The sequence below is a fragment of the Hippopotamus amphibius genome, chromosome 7 (genome assembly GCF_030028045.1).
Source record: "Hippopotamus amphibius kiboko isolate mHipAmp2 chromosome 7, mHipAmp2.hap2, whole genome shotgun sequence".
Classification (NCBI taxonomy): Eukaryota; Metazoa; Chordata; class Mammalia; order Artiodactyla; family Hippopotamidae; genus Hippopotamus; species Hippopotamus amphibius.
Genome location: NC_080192.1, coordinates 15,942,274 through 15,967,166, shown reverse-complemented (window position 1 = coordinate 15,967,166; position 24,893 = coordinate 15,942,274). Strand labels below are relative to the sequence as shown.

General features: G+C 41.3%; 1 protein-coding gene across 2 annotated transcripts in view; it reads left to right on the top strand.

Annotated features, from left to right (window-relative positions):
• RFX4 (regulatory factor X4) overlaps window positions 1–24,893 on the top strand; it is a 159,446-nt gene that overhangs the window by 39,372 nt on the left and 95,181 nt on the right. For both annotated transcript variants that reach the window (XM_057740545.1, XM_057740544.1), the window contains exon 3: window positions 19,024–19,084. In XM_057740545.1, the coding sequence (XP_057596528.1) occupies window positions 19,024–19,084 (61 nt within the window). The remainder of the gene's footprint in view (window positions 1–19,023; window positions 19,085–24,893) is intronic.

The following is a 24,893-nucleotide window of genomic DNA, read 5'->3' as shown; positions in this document are numbered from 1 at the left end:
ATATAGAAAAATGGTGCAGATCAACCGGTTTGCAAGGCAGAAATAGAGACCCAGATGTAGAGAACAAACATATGGACACCAAGTGGGGAAAGCGGGGAGGGTTGGGGGGAATGAATTGGGAGATTGGGATTGCCATATATACATTACTAATGAGGAAAAAAAAAACCAAATTGTACACTCTATATATATGCAGTTTATTGTATGTTAACTGTATCTCAATAAAAGTTCTTAAAAAAAATAATGCAAGGTTGTATGTGATAAATTCCACTTGAATTATGTAAGGTGTTCTACCTTGCCATACCAGGTATGTTCCTGGACTCCAGCATGACCCCGCTGGAACCTTGTTGGAAATACAGAATCTTGGGCCCACTCTGGACCCACTGAGGCACGTTCTGCATTTGAACAAACCCCAGGGTGATCAGAATGTATGCTAACGTTTGGAAGCAGTCACAAGGTTGGAAGGTGATCAGGGAAGCCATCTTGGAGGAGGTGGCACTTGCGTTGGGCCTCATAGGATCCATGTGGTTCCTTTAAGGAAAGGGCTGGGAGGCAAAAGGCTGCAAGGCCGGTTTTGAGCTTGGAGAGTTTTCTGCATTGTCTTGAGCAGAGAGTTGAAGGATCATGGGAAACATGGCTGAGAAGGGGAGTTTGGGCCATGTTGTTGAGGGACTTGGATTCCCACAAGGGGTTTGCACTTTGACAGTTAAGGTGCCACTGAAGGAGCTGGGTGGAGAAGTGACAGATCAAAGTGGCATTTTCAGGAGGCTAGTGTGGAGGTTCTCTGCAGGTGGATTAGAGCCAGGAGGGCACTTCAGGGGCTTCCACCTGGTCCAGGTGAAGAGATGAGGCTGTAGACCAGTGTGGTATCAGTGGGATGGAGAGAACTAGAGAGACCGGGGCGATAGGATGGGTCCAAAGAGCAAGAACTCAGTGGGATTCCTTGGGATTCCTGTTTACCTCCTTGGGAAACAGAACAAATTAAATGTAAGCCTAAGTCCTCTTGTCTTCTGCTCAACATTTCCTTACTATATAAGTCAAATGACTTTAGCCTCTACCTTCTATCCTAGGCAGGAGTCCAGAGTTTTCCCTTTATCTCCAGGAGTTATCAGGCTCTGGGTGTGTGTGTGTGTGTGTATGTGACAGTCTGTACTAAGTCCCATTCCCTCTGCTCTTTGACAGCCCCTAACAACTGCCATCTCCCGTCCTGCCTGCCCCACTGGAACGTCCCTGCTTCCTTTATCCTCCCCAGCCCTTCACCAACTCATCGTGGCAGTTGCTGACAGACTGGCGGAGACAGAGGATATTTATAGCACAGGGGCAGGACCAGTTGGAATTCAGCAGCACGGTGGCATAGAGCTGGGGTCACAGTGGGTCACAACTCGATGTGACTCCTTAACATAGTAAAATCTCCTCACATTTCAGGGCTATATATGTGAGAAAGTTACATCTCTCTCTCCCTCCACTCCGCAAGTCAGGTTATTATCCAAGTTGAGATCTTATACCTCCATAAGAAGGGGCTCCAGAGAAACATGGTTAAACTCGTCCATATTCCCACTGAGTTGTGGACAAAAGCCCCCACCCCCGCCAAGAGCAGAAAGGCTCTCGGTCAGCTCCTAGAGCAAGGGCAGTGGCTTAGAGTGGGAGTGCACAGAGTCCTCCCGTGACGGCTTGTAAAAACTGAATTGCCCTCGTGGGGTGAACATTGCAGTTTTAGTCCTGGCTGGGAACCGAGGTGCAGCACTGCTGGCAGGCTCAGGAGGCCCAGTGCTTAGGTTATGATTTAAGACCACTGCCTGACCCTTGCCCTTCCTCAGCCTCCACATCCATCACAGGCTGCCCTTTCTGCTCCCGGAGTGTCTGTCTGTCCTCTCCTTGTGGAGAATTAGGGAGTCCCTCCTCTGTGCGTAGAGCGCACTGCCAGGGCCCTTCTGCCCCTTCCCTCCCTCCCTCCTCGGGCCCTCAATCCCTGAGGGGAGGGGAGCCTGTCTGATTGACTGTCTCGCCAGCACTTAATATGGAAGGCCTGGTACATAGTAGGTGTTCAGTGAGTGTTTATTAAGTAATGGAAAATACTATAAAGCCATGCTAGAAGGCCTCGTACATAATGGAAAATACTATAAAGCCATGCTAGAAGGCCTGGTACGTGATGGAAAATACTATAAAGCCATGCTAGAAGGCCTGGTACGTAGTAGGTGCTCAGTGAGTGTTTATTAAGCAAAGCAAAATACTATAAAGCCATGCTAGATTATGAGTAGTAGTTGTAATTCACTTTCAGTTTTTGGCACTCCAGGACCACTTAACCATTTGAAGAGGTTCTTCATTCTGATGTTCCCTCCTTAATAGAATCTTTTAATTTGTTCAAAATTAGAGTGTTTTTGAATGGATAATACCTTCATATGGTTCAAAAATCAAAATGCAGTAAAGGTACTCGCTGAGAAGTCTTGGTCCCACCCCTGTCTTCCAACCTGAGCTCCCTAGTGGGAAGCACTTTTATTTGTTTATTGTGCATTCTTCAAGTATTTCCAATGTTTATTGTATATTTTTCCAGCATTTTATTTATTTATGTAAATAAAATTTTAAATATATGTTCTTTTTCTTTTCACTTTCTTGCACAAAAATGTATCACCCTGTATGCATTTTGCTGTGACTTGCTTTTTCACTTAATAATAAACCCTGGAGTGTTGCATATTGTTAAGAACAGAGAGAGCATTCATATTCTTTTCTTGTTTTTAACCTTTTTCACACCCATGTAGTATTCCACTGTGAGCGTGTTTTGTGATTTAGTTAACTAGGTGAGCACTGGGCTGTTTCCAACACTTTTACTGTTATAGCCAAGTTGCAGTGAATAACCTGGTCATTTCCCAGGTTTCCAGGAGTGGTGGCAGGATCTGTTTGCAGACGTGGGACTACTAGATAAAGGGCATGTAGGATTTCAGTAGATTCTGTGAAATGTCCTTCCAGCTGGGGAGGCACGATTTTGCACTCCCCCTGAAAGATAGGAGGCACCAGTTTCCCACAGCTTCGTGACAGAGTTGTGTGGTTGTGGTTTGGATTTTTGCCAGTCTGATAAGTGAGAAATGGTATTGTAGTGTAGCTTTCTTGTTCATTGATTGAGATTAATTACCTTTTCACATTTCAGGAACATTTGCATTTTTTTTCCACCAACTGTGTATCTTGGTCTTTTTCCTTCTGGTTTTTTTTGGAGCTCTTTCTAGGGAGGGGAGGCAAGACCATTATCTGTGGTATGATTGCAGTTTTCCCAAGCAGGTCATTATCTTTGTACTTACGGTGTGGTTTTTTTTCTCCACATAGAAGCTTTAGATTTTTTTATGTAGTAAAATTTCTCAATATTTTCTTGTATGGCTTTGGGTTTTGTATCAAAGTTAGAAAGGCCCTTTCCTACTCCAAGATTATGAAGGAATTCACCCAGAGGAGGTGAAAGGAAGCAGGTGTGGGGCCCCCTGAGAGCAGTGCTGCCAACATCACAGTTTTGTTTGGGACCTAGCCCTGTTCCCACGGGGAGAAGGGTTTGCTGCCAGGGGCTGATGCCCACTGCCAAAGGCCTGGTCCAGGTACCCTGATCTTCAGCTGGTGCTCTTTGCAGGGGCTGGAAAGGAGGTAGATAAGGGGAAATGAAATGTTTGGCAACCCCGTGTTCCCAACAGGTGAGGTCTGGCCAGGTGCAGCCTGATTAGGATAATGAAAGGAAATAGAATTAGAACTTTGAAGTGAAACTTGAGACTAACATAAATTTGAACCTTTCCTGGGATTTGAAAAGAAGTAATTAATTTAGAAACATTCTCCGTCACTATTAAACTCTGCCACACTGGCTCTAGGCAGGAAATATTCTAGAGTAGGTTCCCAAATATCGTGAATTCAATCAGAATAGAGGCAGAAAATAAATGATTGGGTAGATAATATGTTCCCTAAAAATCTCTAGTTCAGTGCTACAGGTTTGAAGAGAGAATGAGGCTCATAAACATTTGGATTCAGGGATGTTGGCATGTCAACTAGCCTGGGTCCCTCTCCTGGCTCCATTGCTAGATTGTGTGACGTCAAACAAATTGCTTCACTTTTCTGAGCCTCAGTTTCTTCCTCTATAAAAGAGGCTCATGCTCATAATTAAAAGTGACATTGACTAAGCACTAAGTATATATCAAGCACCATACTTGATGTTTCACATGCATTAAACTATTCACTGTCTCAGGAAGCTGTAAAAATTAAATGCAGTAATGTGAAGAGGTTTGCCCCGTGTCTGGCACATTGTAAGAGCCCAGTGAATGTTCCCTGATAGTATTATTATTTTATATGCTTACTGCAATCGGATGGGTAGGCTCAGCATTTGATTGTGGTATTATCTTAGGCATTCGTTCATTCCACAGATACTTCCATGTGTGGGTGCTGGAGATGCAATGGTGAGTGTGGTCTGTGCTTACAAACCAGCAAGGCTGATGCACTGGTCAGCATGCGGCAACCACACCCTGTGACAAGGGCTTTGCCAGGGACCAGCCAGGGTGCTGTGGGAGCACAGGGGAGGAGTGGATAACTCTGACCCAGGTGCAGGGCTTGCCAAACCCAGGCCTGTGGGCAGGACAGGGATCCAGGTGCACGACCTCTCTGGAGGAGTGACAGCTGTTATTGTACTAGGGAACACTTAGCACGTGCGTCGTGCCAGGAGTGATTTAGTTAACCCTTACAATTTATTACCCTGGCTTTACAAATAAGGAAACTAAGGCACCAAAAGTTTGTTTGAGGTCACACAGCTATCAAGTGATGGAGCCAGGATTTAAGCCTGGAAATTTGGCCCCAGAGTTAATATTAGGAAATAGATCCAGAAAAGGGAGTGGAGATGCTCACCATTGGGAATTGGACCAGGGTTCTCTGGAGTGGGGGGAGGGGGGAATGTTAGGAATCATAATTGGAAAGTGGGAGCAGAACAGAGTGGCAGGGAGAAGCCCGGGCACCGGGCAGCATCTCGGTGGGAGGAATTTTAAGCAGATGCTGCTCTCCAGCTTTGGTAGGACGAACAGGGTGGGCCTGGAGGGTGCATGGCTCAGTGTGTGTCGTGAGCGGCTCCAGGAATCTTGTCGGCCTGGAATTCTGCCTTACAGGATGAATCTTGTTTGGTTTGAGGCATTTCTGCCTGTTAAAATGAAGAGGCATTTGGCAAGGCCAATTTCTAAAGCATCTATCAACCAGGTCTGTTTCCATCTTCCTAAAATTCACTCTCCCGTCCTCTTTGCCTGCCTGGCTCCTGCTGCTCCTTCAGAACCCAAGCCTGGGCTCCTACACCACACTTAGTGCTGCCATATCATCTTGGGCCTGCCCGTCTCAGCTCTTGCCCAGGACTTAGATTTTATTTGCTGACGATTTGAGCTCCAGAGAGCTGAGACCACATCTCTTTTTTCTCCCCCTTTAGTCCCTGGCATAGGGCTGGAACATCATAAATATTTGGTGAACGAGTGCGTGAGTTACCAGCACTTCTGGTAAATTAGGATTGAGAGCCATCAGATAGGAGGCGTGGGTGTGATACACACCCTCTTTGGGGAAAAAAGCCTGGGAATGAAGTCATGTGTCTGGAGGGAAAGGGGCCTCAGAGGTGGGCGGCCCCTGTTTGATGACTGAGCAGGAGGGTCCCTGTTGGCTCTGGGTGGACCAGTTCTTATCTAAATACTGCCAGTAGCTGCCATGTGCCCATCACTGAGTGAGGTCCAGTCTCCCCTCACGGGCTGCATGGCTTCCTACAAGTTTTTCAGCCTCATGCAAAGCTCGATTTCCTTATTTATAAAATAGGGGTATAAAACTAGTTCATAGCACTGTTGGGAGGAACACAATGAAATGGCATATGAAAAGTGATGCACAGCGCCCGGCTTAAGTACTTGGTCAATGAATGCTATCAGTATTGTTGTAAATGTGTCAAGTTTTTAACATATTATATTTAGTCCTCAAACTATCCTTGTGACGTAAGTTATGATTCTCATGTTTGAGACGAGGGCCCTCTAACTTGGATGAGTCAGGTGACTGCTTAGACTCCACAGAGTTAAGGGCAGAGCTGGAGTTCAAACCCAGATCGGGCTGCCCTCAAAGCCAGCTCTCTTACCAGTGGTTGGTATCAGAAATGGGCCCTTACAAAGGTTAGTTGGGAAAAGAAAAATCTGACAATGGAGACACGTATGTCCTGAATGGGAGATGCTGTGGTGGAATCCCAGGATGAAGAACTTTTCTGGCTCCAGACAACGGAGCATTTCCTTTTCCCTCCCCCAGGCCTTTCCTCCTGCTTCTTGTTCCCCCCGGAGCACCCCTCCCTCAGCACCCTCCCTCAGCATCCTGACCTGTGCTTGTAAAGGTGACTGAGTGAGACAGGTTACAAGCCAGGATGTGCTGTGTGACCCTCACTTGTTTTAAGTTAGGTACATGTGTGTGCTTGAGTGTGAAAGAGAATATTGGAAAAAGACTGGATATAAATAGGATAAAGAGCTGACAATAGTTCATTCTATTGAGAGGGGCTTGGGTTTCCAGAGATTTTTATTTTCCATATATTTTCCAAACTAAAAAAAAATGAACATGTATTATTTTTGCAAACAGTAAACAAAGTTCTGTTTTAAATCCTGACCATTTCTTCAAGGGCAGCTCAAATGCCACCTCCTGTTTGGAGCCATGATGTCCCCTGCTGTGTGTTTGCCTTACAGGGTTCCTGTGGATGTAGTTGTGTTTGCCCCCATAAACCTTCCAGAGCAGAGAAGCGGCCTCCCTTGCCTGCTTCCTGCAGTAGATCCCAGCTGAACAGAGTTGCTCCAAGGCCTCCCGGCCAGAGCAGTCCAAGACAGCCTTTGCCACGCAGCTCCCACACCTGATGTTTTCCAGCTCTTAGCTCTAAGTTCATTTCACTCAATCCTCCCAAGTACCTTTCCAGATAAGCATTATTATTACTGTCAGTTTAGAGACCAGAGACTGTTTTAAAGCTTGAATGGGATTACTGGATGTCACACAGCGCCTCTCCGGTGCCCTCGCTCCACTCTACCACTCGACCAGGACGCATGCTGCAGCCACCTTGCTTCTGGGAAAGTGGCCTAATCTTTCAGGTCCCCATCTTCTCTACCCTACCCCTGACTTCATCCCACCTTCCTTGACTCCTGGTTCCTGTCTCAGGCCCACTCCAGGGCTCAGCTTACTTGTGGCCTCTTCTCGGAAGCCTCTCTCGACAGGCCCTGCTTTTCCATGCAGTCTGGGTTTCACGTGGGATCCTCTTTGCCGGCATCAGAGCATTTATCACTTCTTACTGAACTTGGCCTCTCTCGCTACTGTTTGTCTTTCTCTTTCCCCAAAGACTCAAGGACAAGAGCTTAATTTCTTTATCCTAAGTGTCTAGCTGGCATATATTAGGTATTCCATGAATTTTTGTTGAGTTAATATGATCCCTTCAATAGCCCTTTAAAATGACCAGTTTTACAAGTGAAGAAAAATGAAGCTCAGAGGTTGAGGGGTTTTCTCAGTCATGGCCAGTAAGGTTTTGAATTGATTTTAGAAGGTAGATCTTTGGACATGTAGCCCACGTTGACTTCCGTGCTGAAATTTAAAGAAGCAGAGAAATAAAAATATCCTGCCAATTCTAGGGGGAAGGAAAATGTAAGTCATGTGCCAGCATAAGGTAGACAGAGCTATATTTAGGTTGTTTATATATTTTTCCTTGTTTAAAAAATGCAGTTGATCATGTTTATTTCTTTTCAATTTTACCATTTACACACCAGCATTGGGGATTATTATTATATAAAATTTTTGTTGGTCTCAGATATACAAAGTTGCACCTGGTTATTTCCTTTCTTCCTTCCTTCCTTCCTTTCTTTCCCTCCCTCACTCCCTCTCTCTTTCTCTCTCTCTGTCTCTCTTCCTTCCTTTCTTTCTTTCTGGCTGATTTTGTTCCTCCTTGGTACACACAGGCTTTCTCTAGTTGTGACGAGCAGGGGCTACCCTTCATTGCAGTGCGCAGGCTTCTCATTGTGGTGGCTTCTCTTGCTATGGAGCACGGGCTCTAGGGGCACGTGCTTCAGTAGTTGTGGCACGTAGACTCAGTAGTTGTGGTGTGCAGGCTCTAGAGGGCAGGCTCAGTAGTTGTGGCACATGGGCTTAGTTGCTCTGTGGCATGTGGGATCTTCCCGGACCAGGGATCGACCCCATGTCCCCTGCATTGACAGGCGGATTCTTAACCACTGTGCTACCAGGGAAGTCCTGTTTTCTTCTTTGTGAACAGCTGAGGTTGAGCATTGTTCTGTTACCTACATTCTCGTGAGACTCATATGTTCATGCTCCTTTTTGTGCCTTTTTTTTTTTTTTTTAAGATTGTCGAAGACATCTGTGGAAGGCAGACTCAACTATTTAGCTAAGTGCCAATAGAAGGCACTGGCCGGAAGGAACACAAAGATGACGAAGATGCCATCCCTGCTTTCTTCTTTTTTTTTTTTATTGAGATATAATTGACATACACTATATTAGTTTCAGGTTTACAATATAATAATTCGATATTTGTATTGTAGAATGATCACCACAGTAATCTAGTTAACATCTGTCACCATACATAGTTACAGAATTGTTTTTCTTGTGATGAGAACTTTTAAGATTTACTCTCTTAGCAACTTTCAAATATGCAATACAGTATTGTTAACTATACTCACCATACTGTACACGACATCTCCATGACTTATTTATTTTATAATTGGAAATATGTACCTTTTGACTCCCTTCATCCATTTCACCCCACCCCCTGGCAACCACCAATCTGTATCCGTTCTTTTTATCTATGAGCATTTTTTTGTTGTTCCACATATAAGTGAAATCATATGATATTTGTCTTTCTCTTACTTATTTCACTTAGCATAATGCCCTCAAGATCCATCATTATTGTTGCACATGGCAAGATTTCATTCTCATTTATGGCTGAATAATATTCATATACATATAAAATATTTTCTTTATCCATTCATCTGTCATTGGATGCTTAGATTTTTTCTGTATCTTGGCTAGTGTAAATAGCGCTGCAGTGAACATGGGATGAAGATATCTTTTCTTATTAGTGTTTTCATTTTCTTCAAATAAATACCCAGAAGCGGAATGGCTAGATCATGTCGTAGTTCTATTTTGAACTTTTTGATGAACCTCCATACTGTTTTCCATAGTGGCTGCGCCAATTTACATTCCCACCAATAGAGCATGAGGGTTCTCTTTTCTCTGCATCCTCACCAGCACTTGTTATTTCTTGTCTTTTTGATAGTAGCCATTCTAAAAACAGTGAGGTGATATCTCATTGTGGTTTTGATTTGCATTTCCCTGATGATTAGTGATGGTGAGCAACTTTTCATGTACCTGTTGGCCATCTATATGTCTTCTTTGGAAAAAATGTCCATTCAGATCTTCTGCCCATTTTTGAATTGGATTGTTTGGCAGGGGTGGGGGTTGCTATTGAATTGTATGAGTTCTTTATATATTTTGAATATTAACCCCTTATCAGATACAAGATTTGCAAATATTTTCTCCCATTCAGTAGGTTGCCTTTTTGTTGTTGTTGATTTCCTTTGCTGAGCAGAAGATTTTAAGTTTGATGTAATCCCACTTATTTATTTTTGCTTTTGTTGCATTTGATATCAACTTGAAAAAAATCACCACCAAGGCGAATGTCAAGGAGCTTACTGCTTATGTTTTATTCTAGGACTTTTATGGTTTCAGGTTTTACATTCAGTCTTTAATTGGTTTTGAGTTAATTTTTGTGTATGGTGTACGATAGTGGTCCAGTTTAATTCCTTTGCATTTTGCTGTCCAGTTTTCCCAACACCATTTATTGACGAGACAGTCCTTTCCCCATTGTATATTCTTGACTTTTTTTGTCATAAATTAGTTGACTGTGTGTGTGGGTTTATTTCTGGGCTCTCTATTTTGTTCCATTGATCTATGTGCCTGTTTTTATGCCATTATTTTACTGTTCTGATTACTATAGCTTTGTAATATAGTTTGAAAACAGGCCTCCTTGCCTTCTTAAGTAGGATCTTCTTAAGTAGGATACTTAAGTCAGAGAGATGGATATGTATATGTATAGAAATAATGATCCAGATGGCTAAACTGTTCAACTGAAAGACAAGTAATGGGGTATAGAAAAACAGAGTTAGGATTGATGATTCCTGATTTGGAGGCTTCAGAGAGGTGGTGTTATATATTCTAAACTGGAAAGGATGACAAGTATTTAGAAGTAACTCCAGGTTGACAAAGCAGCATGAACAGATGTTGAGTCCATGATATATTGGGACATTTTGTCCCTGAGAACATTTAGTGTTAGTGTTGTACCAGTTAAGATGGTTTTGGAGGCACAGAAGTGAATACCCATAAAAAGAGGTTTTATTAACTCAGAAAATTGTATTATCTCATAAAACAAAGTGGCAGCAATTTTTAGGGTTGGTTAATCAGAGGCACATCATGACATTCAGAAGCCCCAGGTTTCCCACCTTTTTCTCTCTGCCCTCCTTGGCATTGACTTCATCTGTGGACTGCTCTTTTCCCAGTTGAAACTTTGCTGCTTCACTCCAGTTATCTACTCACAGCCATGTTCAAAAGCAGGACAGACCAGTGTGTCTCTTCTGTTTCTTTCCTCCCTCCCTCCCTTTTGCTTTTCTTTGTTTCTTTCCTACTTTCTTTCTCCTTTTACTCCCTCCCTTCCTTCCTTCCTTCCTTCTTTATTTCTTCCTTCTCTCTCTCCCTCCATCCTTTCCTTTCTTCCTTCAGTTTTGGAGGTCAGAAATTTGAAATCAAGACCCCCCCATTCCTTTTTTTTTTTTTTTTTTGGCTGTGTTGGGTCTTCATTGCTACACGTGGGCTTTCTCTAGTTGTGGCGATTGGGGGCTACTCCCCATTGTGATGTGGGGGCTTCTCAGTGCAGTGGCCCCTCCTGTTGCAGAGCACAGGCTCCAGGCGCACAGGCTTCAGTAGTTGCAGCATGCAGGCTCAGTAGTTGTGGTGCACAGGCTTAGTTATTCTGTGGCATGTGGGATCCTCCCAGACCAGGGATTGAACCCGTGTCCCCTGCATTGGCAGGTGGATTCTTAACCACGGTGCCACCAGGGAAGTCCCCCCCATTCCTTTTTGTTAGGAAAAAATAACTTTCTCAGAAGCACCCAGAGAGCTCCTTCTTAATCTGAAAGACCACATTACCATGTCACATGCCCCACCTAATCCATCAGAGTCTAGATGACATAAAATTATCATGATAGATTTAAATTAATTAACATTCACCTCTCTAGGATTTGAGAGGGGATAGCCCTCCCTGAACACATGGTCCCCTTTAAACTGGGATTCTATTAATAAGGAAGAAGGTGAATATGTACAGTTATTGAGTAAGCAACATCTTCACAGTTTTTATTAGCAGACATTTTAATCAGAATTATACCAATATTGATAAGCTTTCATCAAGAAAATATTTTCTGAACTCAACTTCATTAAGCTAGTTCATTTAAAAATATTTTTTGATACAATATATTTTCTTCCACTTTCATTTTAGTATTATTTAAACTATTTTCACAAGTACAAATTCCTTCCCATATAAATCTTATACCACAGAGTTATTTCATTGACTGTTTTTACATATTCTTCCGCCCCCCCCCCCCCACAGGCACTGTAAACCTTTTATTATCATATTTGTGGTTTCTGGGGTATGATTTTTTTTTCTTTTAGCTTTTTATTGGAATATAATTGCTTTACACTCTTGTACCAGCTTTTGAGGTACACCAAAGTGAATCAGCTGTATTTAGACATATATCCCCATATCCCCTCCCTCCCGCGACTCCCTCCTGCTCTCCCTGTCCTGGCCCTCTAAGGCATCACCCATCATCAAGTTGATCTCCCTTTGTTATACAGCAACTTCCCACTAGCTATCTATTTTACAGTTGGTAGTGTATATATGTCTATGCTACTCTCTCACTTCGTCCCAGCTTTGCCTTCGCCCCCCATCCTCCCAACCCTGTGTCCTCCAGTCCATTCTCTGCATCTGCATCCTTATTCTTGCCCTGTCACTGGGTTCATCAGTACCTTTTTTTTTTTTTTTTTTTTAGATTCCATATATATGAGTTAGCATACAGTATTTGTTTCTCTTTTTCTGGCTTACTTCACTCTGTATGACAGACTCTAGGTCTATCCACCTCATTACATATAGCTCCATTTCATTCCTTTTTATGGCTAAGTAATATTCCATTGTATATATATGCCACAGCTTCTTTATCCATTCATTTGTTGATGGGCATTTAGGTTGCTTCCATGTCCTGGCTATTGTAAATAGTGCTGCAATGAACATTATGGTACATGTTTCTTTTTGGATTATGGTTTTCTCTGGGTACATGCCCAGTAGTGGGATTACTGGATCATATGGTAGTTCTATTTTTAGTGTTTTAAGGAACCTCCAAACTGTTTTCCATAGTGGCTGTACCAACTTACATTCCCACCAACAGTGCAGGAGGGTTTCCTTTTCTCCACACCCTCTCCAACATTTATTTTTTCTAGATTTTTTGATGATGGCCATTCTGACTGGTGTGAGGTGATACCTCACTGAGGCTTTGACTTGCATTTTTCTAATGATTAGTGATGTTGAGCATCTTTTCATGTGTTTGTTGGCCTTCTATATGTCTTCTTTGGAGAAATGTCTATTTAGGTCTTCCGCCCATTTGTGGATTGGGTTATTTGCTTTTTTGATATTAAGCTGCATGAGCTGCTTGTATATTTTGGAGATTAATCCTTTGTCCTTTGCTTTGTTGGCAGGTATTTTCTCACATTCCAAGGGTTGTCCTCTTGTCTTGTTTATGCTTTCTTTCGCTGTGCAAGAGCTTTTAAGTTTCATTAGGTCCCATTTGTTTATTCTTGATTTTATTTCCATTATTCTAGGAGGTAGGTCAAAAAGGATCTTGCTTTGATGTATGTCATAGAGTGTTCTGCCTATGTTTTCCTCTAGGAGTTTTATAGTGTCTGGCCTTACATTTAGGTCTTTAACCCATTTTGAGTTGATTTTTGTGTATGGTGTTAGGAAGTGTTCTAATTTCATTCTTTTACATGTTGCTGTCCAATTTTCCCAGCACCACTTATTGAAGAGGCTGTCTTTTTTCCATTGTATATTCTTGCCTCCTTTGTCAAAGATAAGCTGCCCGTATATACTTGGGTTTACCTTTGAGTTCTCTATTCTGTTCCACTGATCTTCCTTTCTATTTTTGTGCCAGTACCATACTGTCTTGATCACTGTGGCCTTGTAGTATAGTTTGAAGTCAGGAAGCCTAATTCCACCAACTCCATCTTTCCTTCTCAAGATTGCTTTGGCTATTCGGGGTCTTTTGCATTTCCATACAAATCGTAAGAGTTCTTGTTCTAGTTTTGTGAAAAATGCTGTTGGTAATTTGATGGGGATTGCACTGAATCTGTAAATTGCTTTGGGTAGTACAGTCATTTTCACAATGTTGATTCTTCCAATCCAAGAACATGGTATGTCCCTCCATCTGTTTGTAACGTCTTTGATTTCTTTCATCACTGTCTTATAGTTTTCTTCATACCGGTCTTTTGCCTCCTTAGGCAGGTTTATCCCTAAGTATTTTATTCTTTTTGTTGCAATGGTAAATGGGAAAGTTTCCTTAATTTCTCTTTCTGCTCTTCTGTTGTTAGTGTATAGGAATGCAAGAGATTTCTGTGCATTAATGTTGTATCCTGCTACTTTACTAAATTCATCGATTAGTGCTGGCAGTTTTCTGGCAGAGTCTTTAGGGTTTTCTAAGTGTAATATCATGTCATCTGCAAAGAGGGACAATTTTACTTCTTCTTTTCCAATTTGGATTCCTTTTATTTCATTTTCTTCTCTGATTGCTGTGGCTAAAACTTCCAAAACTATGTTGAATACTAATGGTGAGAGTGGGCACCTTTGTCTTGTTCCTGTTCTTAGAGGGAATTCTTTCAGTTTTTCACCATTTAGAATGATGTTGGCTTTTGGTTTCTCATATATGGCTTTTATTATGTTGAGGTAATTTCCTTCTGTGCCCATTTTCTGGAGAGTTTTTATCATAAATGGATGTTGAATTTTGTCAAAAGCTTTTTCTGCATCTGTTGAGATGATCATATGGTTTTTATCCTTCAATTTGTTGATATGATGTATCATGTTGACTGATTTGCGTATATTGAGGAATCCTTGCATCCCAGGGATAAACCCCACTTGATCATGATGTATGATCTTTTTAATGTGTTGTTGGATTCTGTTAGCTAGTATTTTGAGGATTTTTGCATCTATATTCATCAGTGATATTGGCCTGTAATTTTTTTGTGTGTGACATCTTTGCCTGGTTTTGGTATCAGGGTGATGGTGGCCTCGTAGAATGAGTTTGGGAGTGTTCCTCCTTCTGCTATATTTTGGAAGAGTTTGAGAAGGATAGGTGTTAGCTCTTCTCTAAATGTTTGATAGAATTCACCCATCTGGCCCTGAGCTTTTGTTTGTTGGGAGATTTTTAATCACAGCCTCAATTTCCATACTTGTGATTGGTCTGTTCATATTTTCTATTTCTTTCTATTGCTTCCTGGTTCAGTCTTGGAAGATTGTACTTTTCTAAGAATTTGTCCATTTCTTCCAGGTTATCCAATTTATTGGCATATAGTTGCTTGTAGTAGTCTCTCATGATCTGTTGTATTTCTGTGGTGTCAATTGTTACTTCTCCTTTTTCATTTCTAATTCTGTTGATTTGCATCTTCTCCCTTTTTTCCTGATAAGTTTGGCTAATGGTTTATTAATTTTGTTTATCTTCTCAAAGAGCCAGCTTTTAGTTTCATCGATCTTTGCTATTGTTTTCTTCATTTCGTTTTCATTTATTTCTGATCTGATCTTTATGATTTCTTTCCTTCTGCTCACTTTGGGGTTTTTTTTGTTCTTCTTTCTCTAATTGTTTTAGGTGTAACATTAGGTTGCTTATTTGATATTTTTCTTGTTTGTTGAGGTAGGACTGTATTGCTATAAACTTTCCTCTTAGAACTGCTTTTGCTGTGTCCCATAGGTTTCATTGTCATTTGTTTCTAGGTATTTTTTGATTTCCTCTTTGATTTCTTCAGTGATTTCTTGGTTGTTTAATAGTGTATTGTTTAGTCTCCATGTGTCTGTATTTTTTACAGTTTTTTTCCTGTAATTGATATCTAGTCTCATGGCGTTGTGGTCTGAGAAGATGCTTGATATGATTTCAATTTTCTTGAATTTACCAAGGCTTGATTTGTGACCCAAGATGTGATCTATCCTGGAAAATGTTCCGTGTGCACTTGAGAAGAAAATGTATTCTGTAGTTTTTGGGTGGAATGTCCTGTAAATATCAATTAAGTTGAAATGGTCTAATATGTCATTTAAAGCTTGTGTGTCCTTATTTATTTTCTGTTTGGATGGTCTGTCCATTGATGTAAGTGGGGTGTTAAAGTCTCCTACTATTATTGTGTTACTGTCGATGTCCCCTTTGATGGCTGTTAGCATTTGCCTTATGTATTGAGGTGCTCCTATGTTGGGTGCATAGATATTTACAATTGTTATATGTTCTTCTTGGATGGATCCCTTGATCATTATGTAGTGTCCTTCCTTTTCTCTTGTAATAGTCTTTACTTTAAAGTCTAATTTGTCTGATATGAGTATTGCTACTGCAGCTTTCTTTTGACTTCCATTTGCATGGAATATCTTTTTCCATCCCTTTACTTTCAGTCTATATGTGTCCCTTGGTCTGAAGTGGGTTTCTTGTAGGCAGCATATGGAAGGGTCTTGTTTTTGTATCCATTCAGCCAGTCTGTGTCTTTTGGTTGGAGTATTTAATCCATTTACAGTTAAGGTGATTATTGACATGTGTGTTCCTATTACCATTTTCTTAATTGTTTTGGGTTTGTTTTTGTAGGTCTTTTCCTTCTCTTGTGCTTCCTACTTAGAAAAGTTCCTTTAGCAATTGTTGTAAGGCTGGTTTGGTGGTGCTGAATTCTCTTAACTTTTGCTTGTCTGTAAAGCTTTTGATTTCTCCATTGAATCTGAATGAGATTCTTGTTGGGTAGAGTATTCTTGGGTGTTGGTTTTTCTCTTTCAGGACTTTCTGTATATCCTGCCATTCCCTTCTGGCTTGCAGAGTTTCTGCAGAAAGATCAGCTGTTATCCTTATGGGTTTTCCCTTCTGTATTATTTGTTGCTTTTCTCTTGCTGCTTTTAAGATTTTTTCTTTGTGTTTAATTGTTGTTAGTTTGATTAATATGTGTCTTGGTGTATTTCTCCTTGGGTTTATTCTGTATGGGACTCTCTGTGCTTCTTGGACTTAGTTAATTATTTCCTTTCCCATGTTGGGGAAGTTTTCCACTATAACCTCTTCAAATATTTTCTCAGACCCTTTCTTTTTTTCTTCTTCTTCTGGGATGCCTATTATTCGAATGTTGGTGCGCCTAATGTTGTCACCAAGGTCTCTGAGACTGTCTTCCATTCTTTTTATTCTTTTTTCTCTTTCCTGCTCTGTGGCAGTTATTTCCCCCATTCTGTCTTCCAGCTCACTTACTTGTTCTTCTGCCTCCGTTATTCTGCTGTTTATACCATTTTTTTAAAATTTTTAATTTCGGTTATTTTGTTGTCCGTTTCTCTTTGTTTGCTCTTTAGTTCTTCCGAGTCCTTATTAACTGTTTCTTGTATTTTCTGTATTTTGTTATTGAGATTTTGGATCATCTTTACTATCATTACTCTGAATTCTTTTTCAGGCAATTTTCCTATTTCCTCTTCATTTATTTGGTCTTGTGGGTTTTTTCCCTGCTCCTTTGCCTGCATGGTGTTTCTTTGTTTTCTCATTTTGTCTAATTTATAGGATTTGCTGTCTCCTTTCCCTATGCTGCCTAGTAGTAATTCCTCTTGTTTCTTCCCTCTGCCGCCTGTGGTGGTGTTTGTCCAGTGTCTTGAGTAGGCTTCCAGGTGGGGGGGTCTGGTGTCTGCTTTCTGGTGTGTGGCTCTGTGTCTTTTCTCTCTGATGAGCAGGGCTGTGTCAGGTGGTGTGTTTTAGGGTATCTGTGAGGTTAATATGGCTTTAGGTAGTCTGTGTGCTGATGGGTGGGTTTGTGTTCCTGTCTTGTTTGTAGTTTGGTGTGAGGTGTCCAGCACTGGCACTTGCAGATAGTCAGACGAAGCCGAGTCTTAAACTCTGATACAGGGCTCTGTGAGAGTTCTCCTCAGTTAATCTTCCCTGTGACTGAGGACTCCCTAGTACTCTAGCATCTTGGATTCAGTGCTTCCTCCCCAGAGCCTCCTACTTGACTTCTGATGAAGTAGTCCAGGCTTCAGAGGTTGCTTGTGCTGGCAATAAAGGGGTTTAAAGAAGACTGTCCAAGCCCCAGACTAATGGCAGAGTGTTGAGTCAAACAAATACCAGTTATGTTGGATTCTTTGCAGTCCTTTCTGGTGTCCGAGGTTGTCTGTTGGTGTTCAGCTGGTTCTCTGTGGGAATTATTGCGTCTTTTGATGTATTCCTGATGCATCTGTGGAGAGGGATGCATTCCACGTCCTTGTACTTCGCTGCCATCTTTCTTCTCCACTAGAGTCTTCTGCCTCTCAAATCCAGCTCCAGAGTGTTGCAGACTCTATAGGTGTTCTGTCCATATCTGCTCAGAATTCATGGTTCCTTACTGCCTGAGGACTCTTTGCGGTTCCTTTGTAAGGACATTCCAAACCTAAAAGATTATTATTTTCTGTCGGGTTCCATCTCTGTCAGTGTTTTACATATTCTTATTAAATTTTGTTAATTATATTTGTAGGTTTTGACATTATTTTCTTTTAAAAGTATTATTTGTACCAGTTTTCTTGGGTCGAATTTAGTGGATCAAGAAATTTTATTTTATTTATCTTTTTTTTTTGCCACGCCACACGGCATGCGGGATCTTAGTTCCCCTACCAGGGATCAAACCTACATCCCCTGCAGTGGAAGCACGGAGTACTAACCACTGGACCTCCAGGGAATTCCCTATAAATTTTACTTTATGTTTATTATTTCTATCAATAATCTTCATTAGGAATTGGATACAACTAATTAAATCTATTTCCCAGTTAATTCGTGATAAAATTGTGAGCAGCTCTTCTTAAGTATGCAAAGATCATACTTAATCTGTTGTTCAGATTGCAGTGTTGCAGAGGTCAGCAAACTACAACCCCACAGACCAAGCCTGGCCTGACCCCTGTTTTCATAGGGCTGTAAACTAAGAGTGGTTTTACAGATGAGTATTTGTAATCTGTTGGATGAAAGGGAATGTGAGCTTGGAACCCCAAGTAAGAAAAATGTTACCTTCTCCCCCTAAATTAATTTCCTTTTTTATTAATAGACCTGTATTGCAAAAATTATACTCAATTAGTATTATTATATTTTGAATTTTGTCAATATGGAAATGGAATTTGTTTTCTCTCCTGTTATATAAATATTACATAATATTTTTTAATTTTGCTTCTTGGCCCCCAAATCCTAAAATATTTACTAACTGGCCCTTTACAGAAAAAGTTTGCCAACCCTTGTTCTGTTGTATTGCTAACTTGAGTCTTCTGAACACTTAGACTCTCCCTTCCTACACTAACTGTCTATCCATTGGAGTTACAAGGAATAAATAGTGTGTGAGGTCAGTGTGTTCTTAGGGTCAAAATCATCCTGTCAAATGTCCAGCTTTAGTTGGGAACATAGCAAGTTGGAGGAATGCAGTCATATTGTTCAGTGATGGAGAGAGAGCTCTTTAAACTGTAACATATTATGTCAAATAAAAATGCAAATTGATACAAGGGTTTTCTGTAAAAGTCAGTTTCTCTTTCTTCTTATGAAAAAAGAATAAATGATAAATTTAACATGTCGATAAATGTGATAAGTCTAACACGTTGGAAAAGCCAAAATATTGCATTCACAGCATCAGCGTTTGAGGGCAACATAGTCTTTTGAAAGTTGGGAGAGCTAAAAGGCCTTGTATATTTTCCTACTGAAGTTTGCTCCTTTTTCTTTCATTTAACAGATGAGGAAAAAGAAAATAATAGAGCATCCAAGCCCCACTCCACTCCTGCTACCCTACAATGGTAAGTTCCATCCTGAGCAAGTTCTTGCTTGATAGGAAGCTCATATAACTGTGTCTTCCTACCTATAGGACAGTGTATTTCTTGGATATTTTGACATTGTCATAATAACTTGACAGTAGCCCATATGCAATCAATTTAATTTGTAGGTATGCATAAAATACTCAACTTGGATACATGCTGGAGATTTGAATTTTCATATTTCTTTTATTTGGGAGTAGATTTTTTTTTTTCCATCATCAAAACACTGGCAAGGACTGGATTCCCCATGGATGTTATTAATTGATTTTAATAGGGTCTATTATTTTAATAAATAATGCTTCAGCCAATTATAGAAACAGGTCTGTTCGCCCCACCAATGAATCCTTAATAAATTAAAAATTAATTGCAACTATACCACAATTATTTTAACATTAATAACTAATACAAATTATCTACTTGAGTGGCTCACCCTTTAATATTTGGAATTCTTGGACTTGATGTTATAGTTAATAATGTTGTTTAAGTGTTTGCACTCATATTCAATATTTATAGGTAAATTCTCCTCTAAGAGCTTTACTTAGAAATTATGTTGTAGCTTTGAACACCAAGGCTGTCTATACCTGAGACTCACCCCTCAGAGGATCTTGTCAGTTAAGGGCTATTACTACTCTAGTTCAGCCCAGCAAAGCTGAAGGAACTAAGGAATAAAGGGGAAGAAGAGAGAAGTGGGGAGAGGAAAGGAATGAATCTACTGTGTGCCAGCCTACATGCCAGGCACTTTGTACACATGCCTCATTTCAGTCTCACAGTTCTGTGAAGTTGGTAATGTTATGCCCATTTTACAGATAAGAAAAATAAAGCTTAGACAGTTAAATTGTTTGCCTAAATATACACACAGTCATGAAGTGGCAGAGGCAGGAACCTGGCTGGGTCACTTTAATTGCAAAGCCTATGCTCTGGAAGAAAGGAAGAGAAAAATCAGGAAGGATATGGAAGAGAGACCAGATCAGAAAAGGAAGGATGTAGAAGAGACCAGATCAGAAAAGGAAGCAGATGGGCTTTAATTAGCAAATCACATTAGATTCTCTTGACTAATCCAGCCACAGGTGAGAGGAAAACAACACTGAGAGAAAGCATTCAGGAATGTAACTCAATCTTCTCTAACAAGAGTCTCAATAGTCAACTTGTTTTGCTACAAGGATAGCAAAGGTTGTTTTTAAGAGCTCCATCTCCAGCTTTTTGGCTTGTTTCCATCAATTTGTCCCTACATTATTTTTCTCATTGCATTTGCTGCTTTTTTGCTTTATTTAAAATTCTGCTCTACTTCTCTGGTCAAATCTCTCCCTACACCCTTCCCCCCAAATTATGGTCACACAGATTCCCATGATGCCATCATACTGAATGAGGCATCAACATAAAAAACTTTGGGAGTGAGAGTTTCTAGAAATGCTAGGAATCAACAGACACTCTTGCTTTAGTAATCTGAACGTGTTGTACATTTCAGAATAAAAAATGTGAAAGGGACTAGAAAAAAATCACCTTGTTCATGTCTGTTTTTCTGTGATTCTCTGACATTTCCCTGGCAACAGCAAGGCTATAGATAATGTAACCTCTTAAATCAGACTGCCAGGAATTAACTGCCAGCTCTGCTTTTCCAGCTATGTAATCTTGGGCAAGTTCCTTCACCTCTCTGTGCCTCAGTCTACCTGTAAAATAGGGATGGCAGTAGTATTTATCTCATAGGGTAGTCACGAAAAGGAAATGAGCTAATATATACAGAGTGCTTGAACAGTGTCTGGTGTAGAGTGGTGTTGGGTAAATCTCAGCAGCCGTGCATCGCTCAGCAGACCTCTTCCTCCTGAGTCCCACAAGGACATCCTGGAATAGGGCTTCTCTCCTTCCTGACATATGCATAGTCAGTTCTCCTTCTACTGTACCTAATTCTATACAAAATGTCGATTTTTCTAAATAAAAGGTCATATAGATCATTTCAGAAGAAATTTCATCCCCCATTTCACAAAGTTAGGCAGTGGATTTGCTTTGATGAAAAAAATCTGTTTTCAGAGTCAGGTCAGATTTGAAAATGTATAAATTTTAGTATTGTTATTATCAAAAGGCAACAAGTTCAAATATCAAATTGTCCTCCAATTCCCTTTATATTATGTTTGTAAGATAGAATTTTAGTCATTAACTAATTTAAGAAGTGTTTACTGAGCACATACTGTTTGCTAGGCCCTAATCTAGGCCCTGGGAATGCAGTGGTGGATAAGATAGACCAAGAATAGGGGCTGATGAGAGAAAAAGTTGGGTAATAATTTTAAAAATTATTATATTAGTGATAAATAAATAAACAAGGAATGTCTTAGATAGGGACAAGTGCTGTGTGGAGAATTAGAATTGGCTGATGTTGATCGTATCTCAGAGGCTATTTTAGGTTGAATGGTGAGGGAAAGCTTCCCTCTGGAGGTAACATGTAAGTGGACATTTGTATGACAAGAAGTCCTCAGACATCGTGACAGTGTTAAAATCAGGGAAACATTCTAGGCAGAGGGAACATCCCAGGTCAAGTTCTCCTAGAGGCAGACTCTGAGCAGAGTCATGCACACAGGTGGTTTGTTGGGTAGGGCACCCAGTATTAACACCATGAGGGTACGAGGTGATGGGCAGAGGGGGTGTTGGGCTGTGAGGAGGCTACAGCAGAGGCTTCAGCAATCCCACAGGGAGTTCTGAAGCCAGGATGGCCCTTCAGAGACGGATTGAGGCAATGGATTCAGGCTTTTATTCCCCCATCTTGCTCATCACTGTAGGTAGTTTGCCCCCAGGGAGGGGGCATAACTTTGGGCAGAACTTCTCATTCTGCTGCAGACAACTCCCCAGGGAGGATTCAGCCCCAGTAATCAACCTCCCAGTGGTGGGAAAGGACACTTCAGTCCTGAAAAGTAACCTGGGCACACACCACAGCACCCGCCACGCTCTCCAGATGGGCGCAGGCTGAGCTTGTTCAAGGAACTGCAGAAGGTGGCCCATGTGGTTGGAGCATAGCCAGCAAGGAAGACAGCGATACAGATGAGGTGGGAGAAGGAGGCAGGGGAGTCTGTAAACAGCAGGGAAGGAAAAGTAGGACATGTCTCTAAACTTAGGGACAGAGTCATGCTTAAAACCATGGTGGAGGACGTGTGACCTCCTATATCAAGTTCCACATGAGTAAATTTTTTTAGACTAGAGTTTCAGTTTCTCAGAAGGAACTGGATGCACCCCCCATTTTACAAGGGAAAGTGATATAAGTTATACTATATGTTCCCCTTTTTTGCTCCCGCTGCCAGGGAGTTCAGAGCTAAATTTGATGATTATATAGTTTTCAACCTCTTTCCTTTGTCAAATTTTCTTCTTTTTGTGTTTATTTTGTTAGCTTTTTAGAAAAAGGCAAGATGCAAATAAATTCAACAAATACACATTTACATTTACATTTTATTTACACAAAATACATTTCCTTATTTTAAAATGAAAACATTACAGATAAGGTTAAAGTCTATTCTTCATGCATTTATATCTATATGTACTGAAAGAAGTTTCTGAATTGTGGTTTTTGTATAGTATTTTCTCTGTTATAAAAAGGAATACAAACATATAACACTAAAAATATTGTTCCACAACCTGTCACAGTGTCTTGCTCCACAGCTTGCTTTCTTCCTTACTTGAATATCCTGGAGCTATACGCAGATTCGTCCACAAAGAACCACCTCATTTTAACCACTGCGCAGAATTTCATGTAAGACAGTGGCGGAATTCAGCTCACCATTTCCCTCTTGGTGGACCTTTAGGTTGTGTCCACATCTCATCGCTGCCTTTACCCGTAAAGCCCCAAAGAACATCTTCATATGTCCCCTTACACACCTGGTGAAGTGTTTCTTCTGTATGGGTATCAGGCAGTGTAAGTGCTGGGTGCAAGAAAATGTTAACAGGATTGCAAAATTGCCCATTCTAATGGCCTTACCATTTTATATTCAGCCAAAGTATACAAAATGCTTTTTTAAAAAAAATAGGGTCAAAGCCACAATGAGGTATCACCTCACACCGATCAGAATGGCCATCATCACAAAATTGGGAAACAACAAATGTTGGAGAGGGTGTGGAGAAAAGGGAAGTCTCCTGCACTGTTGGTGGGATTGTAAGTTGGTACAGCCACTATGGAAAACAATTTGGAGGTTCCTTAAAACACTAAAAATAGAACTACCATATGATCCAGTAATCCCACTCCTGGGCATATACCCAAAGAAAACCATAATCCCAAAAGAAACATGTACCATAATGTTTATTGCAGCACTATTTACAATAGCCAGGACACGAAAGCAACCTAAATGCCCATCAACAAATGAATGGATAAAGAAGATGTGGCATATATACACAATGGAATGTTACTCAGCTATAAAAAGGGATGACATGGAGCTATATGTAATGAGGTGGATAGACCTACAGTCTGTCATACAGAGTGAAGTAGTCAGAAAGAGAAAGACAAATATTGTATGCTAACTCACATATACGGAATCTAAAAATGGTACTGATGAACTCAGTGACAAGAACAAGGACGCAGGTGCAGAGAATGGACTGGAGAACTCAAGGTTTGGGAGGGGGCGGGGGGTGAAGGGGAAGCTGAGACGAAGTGAGAGAGTAGCATAGACATATATATACTACCAACTGTAAAGTAGATAGCCATTGGGAAGTTGTTGTATAACAAAGGGAGTTCAACTCGAGGATGGAAGATGCCTTAGAGGACTGGGACGAGGAGGGTGGGGGGGACTCGAGGGAGGGTGGGGGGGGAGTCAAGAAAGGGAGGGAATACGGGGATATGTGTATAAAAACAGATGATTGAACTTGGTGTACCCCCAAAAAAATAATAAATAAATAAATAAAATTAAAAAAAAAAAGAAATTAACCACAAAAAAAAAAAAAAAAAAATAGGAACCTAGGTCCATAACACAGTATCTCATCCCCTGAGGCATCTATATCCTTCACGTTGTACCCTCTCTCCAGCGGTAGCAGGCAGCCCCAGGAAAGGACCTTGGCCTCACCGCCAAGGCGGTAGCCACCGGCCTGCTAGTGCCCAGCTCTCCCGGGATGTCTGGCTTGTTCCTGGAATTGGGTTAGGAGCGACTTGCCTCTCTGCCTTCCCCCAGCTTGCCGCGAGCCCCCGCCCTATCGCCCCAGAGACCATCCCCACTCTAAGAACAAATAATGCAACAGCCAAGCAGCCGAAAATAAGCAGGGCCACGTGATCTGGAGGCAGCTCCCAGCAGAAAACAGGCAAATATTGTCAAATGCCTTCCGCCAAACACTTTCCAGCATCCTCGGTCATGAGGTTAGTAAAGCCCAACCCGCTGGGGATGGTGAGCCCTGCTGGAATCCTGGCCACACAATAACCCCTATTCACAAAGAGGATTTGGGCAGGGAAAGCAGCCTGTTCCACCGTCCTGGCCTACTTGCCGCCAGCACATGTCCTCCCCCACTGCCCCGCCCTCTCACACACCTCCCTTGCTGCCGGTGTCACCCTGAGCCCCTGGGTGCCATCAGCGTGAAGACACTTCCCTGTCTGCAGTTCATGGGGAGAGGGAGGCCCTTCCCCAAAGGAAGAGGATTGAGGACCAAATTGTCATTTTTGTGGGAGACATTTTCCTTTCTTTTGAAAAAATAAAAATGAGGCTTGGGTGATTACTAGGCTTTCCGTATTTCAAATCAATAAGAAACAAAAGAAATTTGGTGTTTCTCTTTTTAAAATGTTCTCGGAGGCTGGGGGTAGAAAATGGGGCTGGGTACTGTTCCAAAGAAGTATGTT